Here is a 17,257-nt window from a genome sequence, read left to right as displayed (position 1 = left end):
TCTGTGTGTGAGAGAGAGTTATTCTCCCAGAGGGCCAGGTATCAACTCTGCTTCAAAATATTATGCATTTTTATTGAGGAAATCAATAGATTGGTAAACTGCTTACAAAAGCAATAAATGTGCATTGTTAAATTGTAAATCTAGGGCCTAATATAGTGAAATGTATGAAAAGTACATAAGATACCTGACCCTCTTCAATAATAAACATGTACAGAGTTATCTAAAATGTTTCTATTAGCAGTTGAGGAAATGCAGAGAAGCAAAAAAAAAAATATATGTTTTGGCACATTTACAAATCACCATGATTTCAAGACATTAAAATGTGTGACTTACAGTTGGGATAGAAACACTGAAAAATGTGGCCACACAAGAAGCTACCCACATATGCATGGACCACCAGACAGCTGTCAATGAACACGACCCGGACACATTGTCTCTGCTTAAACCACATCTCGGTAACATTGGCAATTAGAGCTTTTAGAAATGCCACACTACTCACAGTTGCTTGGTATTTAAGATGAAAGGTAGAGCAGTGACACAGCCATCACGCTAGGAGCTAAAACAATTATCTGGGTGAGTTACAAAGAGAAGGCTCATGGAGCTCAGTATTTCTTCACATTAATGAAAACCTTGATGGCTCCAGTGAAGTCAGCAGAGAGTAGAACTTCTGTATGATCTGTCTTTAGGGCACCTGCAACCCAATTTTCCTTCGCATTAAAACAACACTTGATTTTGTCCACGATATAATTGACACACACAATACCTGAGGGAATTGTTTCAGATTCGGAGTCCAGGCTCTTGCACTCGGCATCTGTTTTTTCTGCACCAACTTCTTGTGGCACAATAAGACCAGGGTGAGGAGCGAAAATGGCTGACGTGACCACAACATTGTGTGCTGCAGGAAAATGTACAAATACATGCATTGGACAGGTGGTTACATTGAAATACTGTTCACACAGCAGCAGTTACCTTTAATCCCTTCCCAGAAGTCATTGCGGTCCCGGCGTACTGATGTGAATTTGCTGAGGTCGTGGTAAGTGCTCCAGATGTACACGTATTTGTCCTCTGAACCACTGACGATGAAAGAGTAGTCGTGGCTACGGGACAACAGTTGCATTATAAATCCATTTAGTGTAAAAGACTAAATGAGCATAGGGACTGTGGGCCACTCAGTGTCACAGTAAAAGCCTATTATTCAAGTGTCACTTGACAACATTTAATTGGAAAACAAAAACAAAACGTCCAGCCACTGGCGCATTGGCATGTTTGTACAACACTGACCTAGAGCCATTAAAAATGCACCAACCCTGCTTTCATTGGATGTTCTGGGTAGGTTTATTAGTGGTTTTTAACATTGCTCTTGCCAAAATCTCCTCACCTGAAGCTGGCCTTAATCTGACTGCTGCTGTTGACGTAACCCTTGTACTTCATGGATAGAGACAAGTCCCTTAGGTCATAAAGGCGGATGCGGGAATCATTTGAGGTCACCAAAATCTAGGAGAGAACAAACGAGTGAAAACACATCATCCTGGAGCAAATGCGCTACGTTTTGAAATTTCACCTGAAAGCTAAATTTCCCTAACTTTTTCTAAGTAGTGTATTGTGTGAGTCACAAAGCTGCTATAGTTACCTTATTCTCTCCCGGTAATGGTTCAATACCAGTGATTTTTCGCCCAACTTTGTTCCTACCTCTGGTGGACCTCACATGTATTTGGGTATGATATTTCAGACGCTGTAGAATGGATAAAAAGCACATTATTTCACATGGAGTTTCCAAGACAACCAGAGAGTACAGAGTATATCTTACAATCACTTGTGGCTTGATGTGGTTTAGGGAATAAACAAATAACCTCCTTTCAGTCAACTCTAGACACCTCATAATCCTCATCATGCTCTACCTCACAGCTAGCTGCCTTGGCAACAATCAACCATTTCCTTTTTGCCGTCTGGAAACCTGTTTCCACATCACTGACACAGCCCTCTCCTGGTTCAGATCTTAGCTCAGTAACAGAGGGCAATTCATCCACATCAACAACTGCCTCTCCTCCACCGCCTCCGCTCTTCCACTTTCCCAAGGGCTCCCCCAGGGTTCTGTGCTTGGTCCGCTCCTTTTATCCTCTAGTCTACATCCTCCCATTCAGTAACATCATCTGCCAACATAGTCTGAATTTCCACATTATAATGATGACATCCAGATTTACACTGTCAAATCCTGCCACCACAGCTATCTGCTCCACACTGAAATACAATCCTGAATGCAAAGAAACTTTCTATAACTCAACTATGACAAGACTTAGATGATCATCTTTTGGGCAGAATCCCTCACCAAAACCATCCACAACTTCAACCTCTCAGTTTCTAACTTCACACACTCTACAGCTCCACAGATTCACAATTTTGGTGTCATTTTTCACCGCAACCTGTCATTTGAAAACGGCCTTCTCCACCGCAGACACTCTTATACACTGGTGTCAAACATGTGGCCTGGGGGCCAGATCTGGCCCGCCGCATCATTTCATGTGGCCCGCGAAAGCTAATCATGTGCGTCGACTTCACGTCTCTTGCTATAATACCAAAACTGCAGATGGAGATATTGCAAGCATTTTTTTTTACCAATCCACCTTTTAAAAGTTTTTAAAAAAACGTATTACTGAAAATATATAAAATATTTTTTGCTGACTTCTGATTTCAAAACTAGTTACCCATTAATTTGTTGTGACTATGCAATAATATTTGGGGATCATATATTGCTATGGGTTCATAGTAAGGATGTTCAATACCACTTGTTTTCATCCTGATACCAGTACAATTATTCACTCCTGAGTACTCACCAATACGACTAGTACTTTTGATATATAAAAATTCAATTAACACAATGACAGAAAATTGCTAACAAAGATCTCTTTCTTACCCACATAATGATTCACCGATGTGTCAAACGGCCGCAGAGCAGTGCCAACTACGGCGGGGGAGGACTTTATGTCAGATTTATTATTATTATTTTTTTTAAATATCTCTGGCTGTATCGGCAGCTTTCGCAAGTACCGTATTTTCACGACCATAAGGCACACTTAAAAGTCTTACATTTTCTCCAAAATGGACAGGGCGCCTTATAATGGGGTGCGCCTTATGTGTGCACAGTTTACATGTCTGTAAATGTTGTTGCGTGACTTTGATGAGCGCTTCGCTTGACTGACTGGGAGTATTTCCTGCCGACATGCTGCTTATATAGAGGAAAGGCGGACGTGACTGAGGACAGCATGCGGACGTTAAAGGGGGAAGGGTGTTAAATGCAGAAATAGACCCCGTAACAGAGACTGCGCCTTTTAAGCCTTATAGTTGCGAAAATACGGTACCCTCTATCTTGAAATGAGGCCGGTATCGGCCCGATGCCGACATCTGATATCGGTACCCGCCCATCCCTAGTTCAGTCATAACGGCCCTCCGAGGTAAATCATAACTACGATGTGACCCACCACAAAAATGAGTTTGACACCCCTGCTCTAATACATCCATTCATCACATCCAGACTGGATTACTTAGAGCAGGGGTATCAAACTCATTTTTGTCACGGGCCACATCGTAGTTATGACTTTCCTCGGAGGGCCGCTACAACTGTGAACCCATATAAACGAAACATTACCTCATATACTGTAATTACATACAGTGTATACAACACATTGATGAATGAACAGTTTTGAAATCAGAAGCCTATAAAAATATGTTTTTCGACTATTACATTTATTTTCAAAGTGGGATTGGTAACAAAAAGATGCTTGCTAATATCTCAATGTATTACACCAGAACACAATGAGCAATTTTGATTTGCTTTCGCGGGCCACATAAAATGATGTGGCAGGCCGGATCTGGCCCCCGGGCCACCAGTTTGACCCCGTGACTTAGAGAAACTTCAGCTCATGCAGAACTCAGCCACCTATCTCCTCACCGTGACAAGGCCGCTACCGTCCTCCAAAACCTCCACTGACTACTAATCCCTCAATGAATCTAATTCAAAGTCCTTCATCACCAGGGCCCTTCCTTCGATGAATGAATTAAGGGATTACCAAAAAAAAAAAAAAAAAAAAAAAAAAGAAATTACAAAGTATGTGAAATCAAGCTTCAAAATGTTCAAGAATTGAGATATTCTTTGAGCTTCCAGACGTTGTGGGCATGTCGCTGGGTGCTCTGAAATTCCCGTCTCCAGCTGTCAATCAAATACTACTTCTATCGCTGATGTGCTGCTCCTCTGCCTGCGAGGAGACGAGCGATACACAGCAGCTGCTTCGACTGGCTGCAGAGTCACTCTGCCCCTTTGTTTCTGTTGAAATTCAGCAGGCCGTTATTTGACGGAGGGACTCGTCAACCGCAACGTATTGCGAGGGGGAGGGATCATTCATGGTGAACGCAGTGCTCTGGGCCTGTGGCTGCCGAGTTGCGGCCTTTGGCAACCACAGCCGGATGATGTTTCCCCCTCCTCCTCACCCATGATGCGAGTGGCTGACGAGTCCCTCCGTCGATGCGAGGTGGCTGACGGACGTTCGGGTTGGCAGATGCTGTGAAATTTGCCTTTGACTCGCTACGCAACGTAACATGGAGGAGGACAGCAGAGACATTGTATCCCAAATAACACAAAACACATTGCAATACAGGGAAGATGTGTTTTTCTGAGTTGTGGGCATGCTACTGGTAGAACTGGGTCCATTAAGAATGAGGAAATGGCAATTCCACCAAATGGGTATGGCATGGAATAAGGGCGCTTGGTATTTGTATAGTGGGGGACGAAAAGTATATACCCAAACCTCTTGACATCACGAGCATAGTTTTTAACCCCGCCCACAAAATCAATAAAATGCAGGAGGTGAAAAAGAGTCTTAAGCCATATATAAACAATTCAGTACTATATTGTCTATGTTGTCTTTGCACATGTGTTCAGCACTTCAAACATATTTAATGTATTAAGAAACAATACAAGGATTTACGTTTTAGGGCACTTTGAAGTGATACAACTCGACAGAGACAACTTTCGTATGTCGGGAAGGAGCTGTGTTTAGCCTGGGCTGTTAGTGGAAGTTAAACAGAAACTTTAAAGGTCCCATATTTTACCAGACCAACCTTTTCTAGTATTTGGGAGTTATATTGGTTCTATGGTGCCTCAGTAAACATGTGAAATATGAATTAATATTGTCCACGCATTCCTCATTCCCTCACGTTTTTTTTTGTGTAGCGAAAATCACCGCCTACCTTTCTGCTCCCGAGCCAGCCTTGTCAACATAACAAACACGTGTGCTCTCTCAAGTGGGTCTTCTCCATGGAGGCAACCAATCAGAAAAAAAGGGGGCGGTCTCAGCCAAATATTAACAAAGCGAATGCAAAACTGGGTTAAACAGAAGTAGCTGTCAGAGGGGCCTTTTCTGGACATTCATATAACAAAACCAAAGTGTTATTTGAAATGAAATTGACACTTTTATACTAAATCCATGTTAGAGAGTCATCCTGTGTCGGTCTAAATAGCCAAAATATGGGACCTTTATTACATGTATGAGCACTTCCAATGCACTTTTTCCAAAATCAAACCATCTGCAAGCCATTTCTTTTAAAGGGTAATATTGTTAATGAGTTTGAAATTATATTAAACTGCTTTTGGATCATAGTTTGTGATATATTTACAGTTTAAACTGTTAATATAGGCATTTATTATTTTTTGGGGCGGGTGTCAAATAATTGCAGTTATCCTATATTTGCAGCAGGGCTCTGCCCCAGTGGATTACTGTATTGTTGGTATTTTTATGCTATGTAAAGCGACTGAGTACTTTGGAAAGTGCTACCATGAATCAAACCTATTTTTAGTATTATTAACTATGCCAATGGAAAGATGCAGGTACCTCTGTGTCATAAAAGATGCATCTTCCGTCATAGGTGCCAATGACAGCGTACTTCCCATTTTGACAGAAGTTGGCAGCAGTGATGAGGCGCGTTTGGCCATCCACCTCATTCCAAAGTGCCACCTTCTTGTCCGGAATGTTCCACAATCGTAGCTTTCCATCCAGAGAGCCACTTAAAAAGTATCTGTCGTCCTGGGAAGAAAATAAAAATAATATAGTTAATAAACAGTTGTGTGAATTGGGAGAGTTGTTGAATTGGTCTTGTCAATTTACCCTGGGATGGAATGTGATTGCAGTGACAAAATCAATGTGCTGAAAGCAGCAGAGACACTCTCTCCTAGAAATGTGCCACAGTCTGACCGTTTTATCCATGGACGACGAGAGCAGGAAGAAGTTCTGCAGTGATGCAGCAAATGCATCATATGAGACAAGACAGCATTTGACTCAAGGGTGTATTGAAAGCTGTGGAGATGGTCACCTTTGACCAAGACAAATCCAATAGATCTGCTGTATGGCCTTTGTACTTGCAGAAGGGGACCTGTCGAAAAGGGGCATTCCTGTCTTCTGTGTCTGGGTCCTCTGGAGCGCAACTGGCCTAAAACACAAGGACAAAAGGACATTTTCTATAGTTCTTCTCCTCATTAGGGAGAGCTAGAGCCTATCCCAGGTACGCCCTGCCAGCCAATTGCAGGGCACATATAGACAAACAACACTCTTTATTGAACCTAACATGCATGTTTTTGGAATGTGGGAGGAAGCCAGAGTACCCCAAGAAAATCCACGCAAATTCAAACCATGATCCTTAGAACTGTGAAGCAGATGTGCTACTGTTCATTATTGCCAGTTTGGAAGTAATATAGCAATATTGTCAAACACATCAGAATATTTAGGAATTCACTCACCCCAGGATCAGTGTCAGATTTGGAGGAACACAAGCTTTCCTGAGAGGGAGAAGGTGACACTCGACCTGGGAAAGCAAGCATTAACAATAACTTCAACAACTTTTCATTCCAACCTTGTCACTAACGTCAGGGAGGCTGACTGGGGATACCTTCCGTGTTGTATTTCAATCTCATGTTGTTGAAATAGTCAAAGGCAGTCTTTAAGACCCAGATGCGAACAACGTTATCTTGGCCAGCGGTTGCCAGCAGCCTGCCACAGTGAGAGAACTTCATTGTCCACACGGCCCCCTAGGGACCAGGAACACATAGTACTATCAGACTAGTTTTATTTTAAATATGAGAAGGAAAACACAAATTGTCCTACCATGTGCTCGCCACTCAAATCCTGCACGACCTTGATTTGATCGAAGTCAAAAGGACCCTTAAAGCTGTGTGCGGCCTTGAACTTGACAGGCCTGGTATAAGGCATCCCTTCGTCATCACTGGAGGACGGGTCGTCTTGATCTGTGTGGAAAACTGATGAAAAATGTTTAGAGTTTACGTAACAAAATGCTTTAGAGCCAAACTCTGCAACTCAATGGTAAACCAAGGATCACTGAAATTATTCAAATTCAGATTTTTCGGTAGAGCACAGAGGCATAACGAGTTCCAAGACATAAGATACATTGTACGGGACAGGAAGTGTAACTGCCTCGCGCTGTAATCACTAGTTTATTCCGTAAACTAATACAATGCAGCCCAGCCTGTAGCTACTGGACGTCATGGCTAGCAATATGCTTTTGGTAGTATGTCAAATTACTTTGACACTGCTTGTTGTGAATGTGAATATCAGCGCAGCAAGAAAGAAAACTAGCATCGTGCAAACAACTTCCAGCTGCATTTAAATACTACTCTCCTGGGCTCGTCAGATGGAGCCAAAGCAAGAACAAATGCCAAAGGTAGCATAATCATTTACTGTAGATGTTTTCAGTGGCTTTTTTAAACAATACTTTGCAACAAGAGAGAAATGACGGTCCCAGGGTGATGTCAGTTGAGAACCACTGATAATACATTGTTACTCTGTGTTCAGCTGTCTGTGCGATTTGATTCCTCTCAAGTCTAAACTTGATTGTGGAATGTTCATGGAATCATAAGGCCAAAAGTGGTCAGTTCTGATCACTGACTGATTGATGGATTTTTTTTTTCTTACCTTCATCGCGAACACTTTTCACTTTGTTTACTGCCTTTTCTCCATATTCCTCAGCAAGATGCTTGGCCTTCTTCACAGACTTGCCCAGGAATTTCTTAAACTGAGTTCTGGAAATAAGGAAAAATTCAGATCAACATACAATGAATGTGAATGTGTGATGGAAAGGGCATTACAATAACAGTGGAGGCCCAAATAAGACGCAGATCCTTACGTTCTCTGTTTCAGTTTCCCCCCATCTGTGTCTACCAGTGGAGCCTGTGACTTGTCATCATCATCTGACTGTGCTTCATCATTCCTGAGAAGAAAAAGGTATGATGATCAACTTACCCTTAAAACATGTTGCCTTGTTTTTCACTGGAGACAATATTCAAAATGAGTGTAAACTCAAAAACTCTGAAGTACAAAAAACAAAAACTCACATTCCACTTACGTGATATACTCTTTGGTCCTCCTCATGATGTGCAAAGTGAGGGGGTTAATCCCAGCAGGAAGTTTCTCCTCTGCCTGGATTAGTGGGATCTCTTCCCCAGTGTCTAGGTTCTTGATCATCACACTGGCCAGGATTTCCTGTTTTAACATTTGGTTTGGTCCAGTGAATGTTGGTGTAAACTATGTACTACAACATGGATATGGCTTAAAGCCAAGAGAAATAAAGGCACACAAGGGTCTACCTCGTCAGTGAGCTCTCTACCAGAGTTGGAGCGTGGACGCTGAGGGCCTGGAACTTGTCCTTCAACCTGAGACAAGGCCTCCTCACCCTCATTCTCCTAAAATCCACAAAACAGCCATTCTTTGTCAACTGCTGCACTCAAGAACACTCACCATATACTGTATGTGATATTTAGCAACCAAATCGTGACTGACCTGTGCGGTCACCACCTTGTCCCCACTGGTGGCACTGGCCAGATCCAAGGAGTGCTGCAACTCTCTGGTTAAACTCCTCACAGTGCTACTCGGAGACATCAGACCAGATGGTTCCAGAGGATCGCTGCTGACTGGAATCATAGCAGATACTGCAGACAATACTATTTACTCAATGTGTGCAAGAAACATTATTTGTTCAATCTCTAGAAAAGCATCTGCATTTGGGGAAATGTAAACTTAGGTTAACAAACAAGATTAATATAGTTTTAAAATGTAAAGTGACGGACATACAGGAGTGGGAAAGGTATTTAGCTCTTTATCCTAAAATTTAAAATATTTATTCATTTTATTTATTCTTTAAAATGTATTGATTTCATTTATTAAAGTGTCTTATTCTTCACCTAGCTCATTAAATAATTTCTTGAATGATTTATTGTAAATAAAGTGAAAAATATTTCTAATAACTTTTTGAAATGTACAGTTAACATTTAAAAAAAAAATAATAATTGTAAGTAATACAAAAATAGGATTAACTATTTTAAATGTACAGTTAACATTTTAAAAAAATCTAATTGTGAGTAATAATAAAAAGATAGGATCAATTTATAACCCCAATTCCAAAGAAGTTGGGACGTTGTGTTAAACAAATAAAAACAGAATGATTTGCAAATCATGTTTGACTTCTATTTAATTGAATACACTACAAAGACAAGATATTTAATGTTCAAGCTGATAAACTTTATTTTTTTTAGCAAATAATCATTAACTTGGAATTTTATGGCTGCAACACGTTCCAAAGAAGCTGGGACAAGGTCATGTTTACCACTGTTTTAGATCACCTTGTCTTTTAACAACATTCAATAAATGTTTGGGAACTGAGGACACCAATTGTTGAAGCTTTGTAGGTGGAATTCTTTCCCATTCTTGCTTGATGTACAGCTTCAGCTGTTCAACAGTCCGGGGTCTCCGTTGTCGTATTTTATGCTTCATAATGCGCCACACATTTTCAATGGGAGACAGGTCTGGACTGCAGGCAGGCCAGTCTAGTACCCGCACTCTTTTACTACAAAGCCACGCTGTTGTAACAGAATGTGGTTTGGCATTGTCTTGCTGAAATAAGCAGGGGCGTCCATGAACAAGACGTTGCTTGGATGGCAGCATATGTTTCTCCAAAACCTGCATATACCCTTCAGCATTAATGGTGCCTTCACAGATGTGTAAGTTACCCATGCCATTGGCACTAACACAGCCCCATACCATCACAGATGCTGGCTTTTGAACTTTGCGTCCATTACAGTCCGGATGGTTCTTTTCCTCTTTGGGCTGGAGGACACGACGTCCACAATTTCCAAAAACAATTTGAAATGTGGACTTGTCGGACCTCAGAACACTTTTCAAGTCCATCTTAGACGAGCTCGGGCCCAGAGAAGCCGATGCCGTTTCTAGGTGTTGTTGATAAATGGCTTTTGCTTTGCATAGTAGAGTTTCAAGTTGCACTTACGTATGTAGCGGCGAACTGTATTTACTGACATTGGTTTTCTGAAGTGTTCCTGAGCCCATGTGGTGATATCCTTTACACATTGATGTCGGCTTTTGATGCAGGATCGAAGGTCACGGGCAGTCAATGTTGGTTTTCGGCCTTGCCGCTTACATGCAGTTATTTCTCCAGATTCTCTGAACCTTTTGACAATATTATGGACCGTAGATGATGAAATCCCTAAATTCCTTGCAACTGTACGTTGAGGAACATTGTCCTTAAACTGTTCGATTATTTTCTCACGCACTTGTTCACAAAGAAGTGAACCTCGCCCCCTCTTTGCTTGTGAATGACTGACCAATTCAGAGAAGCTCCTTTTATACCCAATCATGGCACCCACCTGTTCCCAATAAGCCTGTTCACCTGTGGGATGTTCCAAACGGGTGTTTAATGAGCATTCCTCAACTTTCTCAGCCTTTTTTTCCACCTTTCTCAGCTTTTTTGGAATGTGTTGCAGCCATAAAATTCTAAGTTAATGATTATTTGCTAAAAAAAATAAAGTTTATCAGTATGACCATTAAATATCTTGTCTTTGTAGTGTATTCAATTAAATATAGGTTGAACATGATTTGCAAATAATTGTATTCTGTTTTTATTTATGTTTAACACAACGTCCCAACTTCATTGGAATTGGGGTTGTACATAAACGGGCAGCATGGTGACTGACTGGTTAGCACATCTGTCTCACAGTTCTGAGGACCCGGCCTCACCTGTGTGGAGTTTGCATGTTCTCCCCGTGCCTGCATGGGTTTTCTTCAGGTACTCCGGTTTCCTCCCACATCCCAAAAACATGCATGGTAGGTTAATTGTAAACTCTAAAATTGGCCATAGGTGTGAATGTGAGTGCGAATGGTTATTTGTTTCTATGTGCCCTACGATAGGCTAGCGACCAGTTCAGTCTATACACCGCCTCTTGCCCAAAAATAGTTGGGATAGGCTCCAGCACGCCCGCGACCCTAGTGTGGATAAATGGTTCGGAAAATGGATGGCTGGAGGAATTGACATAATTCTTTTGGATAAAATAAAAAATTACAATAAAATAGGAAAAATAAAATTAATAAATTGTAATTATATGTTTAAAAACAATTATTATTATTGTATTATTAAAATACACTATTTTACTTAAACACCTTTTTATTTATTAATTTACCTCATTTACAAATGACCTAGCCCGTATCTGCCTTTTGAAAATCAAGTGTGGCTCAAACCACATTATTAAATTTTCACTTAACTATTTTTAGTAGTGGCGGCACGGTGGACAACTGGTTAGAGCGTCAGCCTCACAGTTATGAGGACCAGGGTTCAATCCCTGGCCCCGCCTGTGTGGAGTTTGCATGTTCTCCCCGTGCCTGCATGGGTTTTCTCCGGGCACTTCGGTTTCCTCCCACATCCCAAAAACATGCATTAATTGGAGACTCTCAATTGCCAGTAGGTGTGAATGTGACTGCGAATGGTTGTTTGTTTGTGCCCTGCGATTGGCTGGCAACCAGTTCAGGGTGTACCCCACCTCCTGCCTGATGATAGCTGGGATAGGCCCCAGCACGCCCGCGACCCTAGTGAGGAGAAGCGGCTCAGAAAATGGATGGATGGATGGATATTTCTAGTAGTGATCAGAAAAGTCTGTGAATCTATGATTAACCCAGAACATTGTAGGCTTGTTATTCATTTACTCACACTTTGCATAAGTCAGTAATAAGTACACAAGCCTCAGACCATTGTGTTTCCCTAAAGGCTGCGATAAAACAGAAACATCAAGCTCTAATCACACAAAATTGAGAGACATCTGATATAATGCAATCAATCAGGGGTTGGATAAGACCCCTCGTGCCTTCTGAATTATATTTCGACTCCTTAGCAAGGTACGTTTTGGGATACTTTGTGAGAATCTTTCAAAGAAGGCCCGTTACTGTGAGAGCTTGACTGTGCCCCAGTGTACAAAGCAAAGTCCAAGAAGACATGCTCAAGTACTGACAGAAGCCTCTTTAAACACTTGAATGAATGGATAAACCCTCACTCTACAATTTTTAGAAAGATCATTTAATTTGCTCTTGTTATACCATTCCTTTAGTGTTGTTTTGACACCCAACATATTGCACAATGATATCTATAAATGGACGTTGTTTGTTTACCTTCAAGCATATTGGGCCTGAGACACTCCTGAGACTTCTTGGAAGGGTGACTCTGCAAAGCCGGTGGAGGCGGTCTTGGTGGAGGAGCTCCGCTGGGAGGGCGCGGTCGTGACGGTGGAGGTTTCTTGGTGCTGGCTACAATGTCTGGCTCTACCGTAAACTGCCGTGGTGGTTTTGTAGGTCCTGATGTGTCCATAGAGGCCGTTGGCCTGTCTGCGAACGGAACCTGCTCTAAAATGTCAGCGGACCTGTGCTCCTGCCCCCCTTCTGCGACTACAAGTGCCCCATCGGAGTTACTCTGTCCTATTGTGCTGGTGATGTCTGGGGGCTGAACACCTTCCTGTGTTCCAACTGAAGGTCCTGGGAGATCCACCGGATTGGGGGCAGGCAGAGAATACACTCCGTTTGTCACGGAACATTCAGGTTGCTCCTCAGGCCTCTCGATAGGCTGCGGTTCATCAGCTGCAACTGATGCCGCAACAGGAACTTCCTGGGTGTTACTCTTTTCCTTTGACTCCGCTTCCACAGTCACATCAACATGGAGTTGATCCAACAGCTCGGCGACAGCACCATTTTCCATTTGACTCTCCTCAATGATACTATCAATGATCTACAAGATCAAAAAAAATAAACAAGAAAATTTAGCTCACTTGACCATAGAGTAACTACTGTCCAAGTCTTGTGCTGCAGCTATTGATTATTTTTAGAAATCAATTATTCTACTGATTATGCCATTGACTAATTGCCTAAAATTTTATTTTACATTTTTAGACAACAATATGTGCATATAAGGTGCAGGTATTATTGTTGCCACCTGCCATAACTGTCCCTTTGAGCGTTTGTGGCTTTAAAAGGTGGGGCCTGAACTGGTGAGTGACATGGAATCAGCAAATGAGAGCGTAGAGATGCCTGTCATGTGCTCAGGTTACTGGCTGGCTCTTAACTGCCTAACCGTTAGCCAGTCTGCATGTTGAGTGCCTGGGCTTCAGTTTTGGCCTCAGCAGTTCATGTATGAATGTGATTATTACATGTTTATTTGTTACAAATCGTTCAATAGCAATTAAGTGCACCAGCGGCTGTCTCTATCATTGACCACTTGTGAGGGAACTACATTACATTCTAATTAGCAGTGGTACGCTATATAAAATTAGCATACATCGATGCCTTGTTTTGGAAGTAATAGACTTGCTGTTGTGGTACGCGAGTTAGTTTTGCCTTGTAGTCCACACATTGCACTTTATCTTCTATTTTGTGTGTGAAACAATCCTAAACTTTGGATATACTGTATTTTACGCACTCTTTCTTCCTGGCTCACCGACATTGCACCAACTTATTTCTACACGGAGTGGTGCAGAGCCTGCAGTAACATTAGTCAGTTTGGAAAAATAATAACTGTCAAAGCTTTGGGGCACAGATATCACGAGGACTTCTTTTGTGATTGAATTATTACAGTTCGTCGATTAATCATTTTAACCCTACTACTAACAAACTATTTTCTTCTACAAAACACAAACTAATAATCATAAAAGATCAATCTGACTCCAGATAACTCTAGTCATGTGTGTGTTATTCAGCAGTAAAGGATAAAAACACACATGTAGGGAATCTTCTTGAGTAGTCTCAGCGACAGCCTCTCCGCAACTGTCATCCTCATCAGATCTCTGCGACAGCTGTTAATAATGAAATATTTTGCGAAATTAAAAAATATAATAAATATGTTTTACTTTTGAAAATGTGATCAAATAATATGGACGTTTTAGTAATAATTGTTCAAATGAGTAAATATACAGCTCAGTAGTTTGGGGCTTTTCTTATAATTCCTCTCTCTTAAAACCCAAACTTCTTTTGAAAAGGTATAAATTGGAACCTCCAAAGTCAAACAAGTTGTTCTGTAGTACTGGTTCCCTTACACATTTTACCCCCAAAATGAAATCATGAAAAGTTAAATTGTTCTCACTATCATAAAATATTAATTAAATGAAGGAATAGTTTAAGATTCAATATTCTTAACTGTCACGCAAATCTAAAGAGAAAGTAACTACTGTATAATAAACTACTCACACCATCAAGGCACCTGACAGACATACAATGGAAAGTAATGGACAATAAAAAAATGTTTCTGCTGATCCTATGGTCATTTTCCTTGTAGTCATTCATAATTATGTTTTCAGATACATGCTAATTGCATTAGTAACTACTTGATAAAATAATTTGGAAATCCTATTGATAATGAATAAGTTTTATTTGCCATACTGCACTGTGCGTCTATGGTTCACATACTTTCTTTTCGCAAAAACTGGTAGCCTTCTGATTACAGCTGTTTGGCTTTGAATGTTCTACTTTAAAAAAAATAAATAAAGAAAGAAATAAAAAAGATCATTAACTTTTTTCCGCTTAGGAGAAACACAGAGCAGATAAATTTAGTTTAATACTTTATTGTAAGGGTCTCATACCAAAAGCAAAACATTTATTTGGAAGGTAACAAAATTCTAGGTTAAAATCAAAATCACTTGGTTAAATTCCTCACAAACCTACAACTTCAACAAACATACCTTAAGGGAAGGAATGACAAACTTTGCAGGAGACCTAAAAGGCACAGACACATGGTTAAAAATAACTAATAATCAAATTACTAGTTATCACACCCCTCCAAATTGTCAGATGATACAGTACAGATTTCCATTTTTAATGCCATGACTAACTACCAGTACTTGGGAACTTTTCTGACATTCAAGAGCCTTGCAACACTGCACATACATTATATTGCCTAAAGTATTTGCTCACCTGCCTTGCCACACATATGATTTTATGTGATACCCCATTCAAAACCCATATGGTTTAATGTGATGTTGGTCTACTCTTGGCAGCTGTAACAGTAACTTGTGAGAAGGTGTTTAACAAGCTTTAGGAATGAGTTTATGTGAATTTTTGCTCATTCTTTCCAGGGTACATTTATGAGGTCACACACTAATGCTGGATGAGAAGGCCTGGCTCAATGTCCACTCGAAATCAACCCAAAATTACTGGTGAAGGTGTTCTCTCGGGATGAGGGCAGGACTCTGCAGGACAGTCAAGTTCATCCATACCAAATTCTCTCATCCATGTCTTTGTGGACCTTGCTTTGCCCACTGGTGTACAGACATGTTGGAATAAGAAGGGGTAATGCCTGAACTGTTTGACTGTCCAAAATCTCTTGGTTTGCTGAAGCATTCAGTTTCTTTCACTCCATGGAGCTCAGGGGCTAATATTTTGGAGATTTCCAACTTTGTGGGAACAGTTTGGAGATGACCCCTTCCTGTTCCAACAAACAGACTCCTAAACCTTGTGGAAAGCCTTTCCAGAAGAGTTTAAGATGTTGTAACTGCAGAGGGAGAACCGATGTCATATTAACTCCTATGGATTAAGAATGGGGTGCCACTTAATTTTATATCTGAGTCAAGGCAGGTGAGCGAATACTTTTGGCAATGTAGTGTATTATTGTATCAAATGGGAAAATGTTTTGTTGACAACAATATTCCCACGATCAATACAGAACCTGGATCAAGTGACTCGTTGAGCACCGTCGCCTAGCAATGTTTATCACGTAAAATATTTCATATTTTGTTGCATTGAAAATTAATGATTACAGGGATCTGATGGCCTCCAACTCAACTTTGTCTATTAAACGAATATTAATACTATAAAAAGATAACGTTCTTACAGGCTGTTTTCTTGGAAGATGGACACAACACAAAGTAAAACTCACGGTACATTTTTGTTTTAGCTACTAAGATTCCTATATAATAACAAAATGCGTTTCCTTACACGTTGGGAGATGGGCTGAAATGTACGTCCTCTGGAGCATCGTAGAACTCCTCCGTGTCACTCGTGTCTGATGCCATGCTAACATGAAATGAGCACCCTAGCTAGCCAGTTTTAAACACCGGGCAGCTGCTAAAACAACAACATGCGAACTAGTTAAGCGAGATGACACTTCTGTCTGAACAGTACCATGAATATGGCTTGGTCTTCGCTTCCTCGGACTTTCCTGTCAACGTCATCGCATTACGTTACATTGTGCTGAACTAGCTGCATGGATACACGGCGAAAGGTTCACAAGTCTACAATTATATCTACAAAACCGCCAATTAATGATAACAAGTCGGCTATCATTTACTTATTTGTAGTTATTGTCTCTTCTACGAAAGTATAAGCAAAAATGGCGTCTTAGCTGTCCTAGTTGTTCGGAGGCAGTGGTCAGCCTTATAAACAAACCCATTTCTAGAAAGAAAAAATGTCAGCCAGTACTCAAAAGGCGGGGCATCGGCCTTGGTGTGCTTCTTCTTCTTCTTTGCTTTAATTGGAAAGTTGTAAACAGAGTACCCAGAGAGGAACTGTGGTACTGCATGCGGAAGTCTGGAGTGGCAAAGAAGTGTGTTAGAAGAGTACAGGACATGTATGAGGGTAGCAGAACAGTGGGGAGGTGTGCTGTATCTGTCACAGAGGAATTTAAAGTGGAGGTGGGACTGCATCCTATTGCATGGGAGTCTTAGTCTGAGTAACAGAGGAACAAACGCTGCAAATCGACGTTGTACAAAATGATTAAGATTATTCCCGTTATCCGGCCCTTTCAGAGACATAACTGAAGTAAGCACCTGCTCAGCCCTACCAAAAGCAATTAAAGCCCCTGCTTCTTCTTCTTATTATTATTATTATTAATTTTCAGCTTGTTCTGTTAGGGTTCGCCACGGTGCATCATCCTTTTCCATCTACAC

General features: G+C 41.0%; 1 protein-coding gene across 4 annotated transcripts; it reads right to left on the bottom strand.

Moving 5' to 3' along the window:
• Positions 1-226: 226 nt before the first annotated feature.
• Positions 227-16,805, bottom strand: wdr44 (WD repeat domain 44). 4 transcript variants are annotated; one of them, XM_061751081.1, is made up of 20 exons: positions 16,308-16,805; positions 15,056-15,089; positions 14,099-14,173; positions 12,504-13,113; positions 8,838-8,986; positions 8,645-8,740; positions 8,404-8,540; positions 8,185-8,268; positions 7,974-8,080; positions 7,149-7,300; positions 6,934-7,072; positions 6,785-6,849; positions 6,361-6,477; positions 6,156-6,278; positions 5,883-6,074; positions 1,631-1,732; positions 1,379-1,494; positions 970-1,097; positions 764-895; positions 227-691 (listed from the first exon to the last, which is right to left on the bottom strand). In XM_061751081.1, exons 1-20 carry the CDS (start codon positions 16,382-16,384, stop codon positions 603-605), a joined length of 2,724 nt encoding a protein of 907 aa, XP_061607065.1. In that variant the 5' UTR covers positions 16,385-16,805; the 3' UTR covers positions 227-602. The 4 variants fall into 4 exon arrangements, with proteins under 4 accessions (XP_061607065.1, XP_061607066.1, XP_061607067.1 ...); XM_061751082.1 differs by having other exon boundaries at positions 8,838-8,968; XM_061751083.1 differs by lacking the exon at positions 14,099-14,173 and having other exon boundaries at positions 16,308-16,804.
• Positions 16,806-17,257: the final 452 nt, after the last annotated feature.

The sequence above is a fragment of the Phyllopteryx taeniolatus genome, chromosome 17 (genome assembly GCF_024500385.1).
Source record: "Phyllopteryx taeniolatus isolate TA_2022b chromosome 17, UOR_Ptae_1.2, whole genome shotgun sequence".
Taxonomy (NCBI): domain Eukaryota; kingdom Metazoa; phylum Chordata; class Actinopteri; order Syngnathiformes; family Syngnathidae; genus Phyllopteryx; species Phyllopteryx taeniolatus.
The sequence above is the reverse complement of the archived record's forward strand: the minus strand, read 5'-3'. Positions and strand labels throughout refer to the sequence as shown.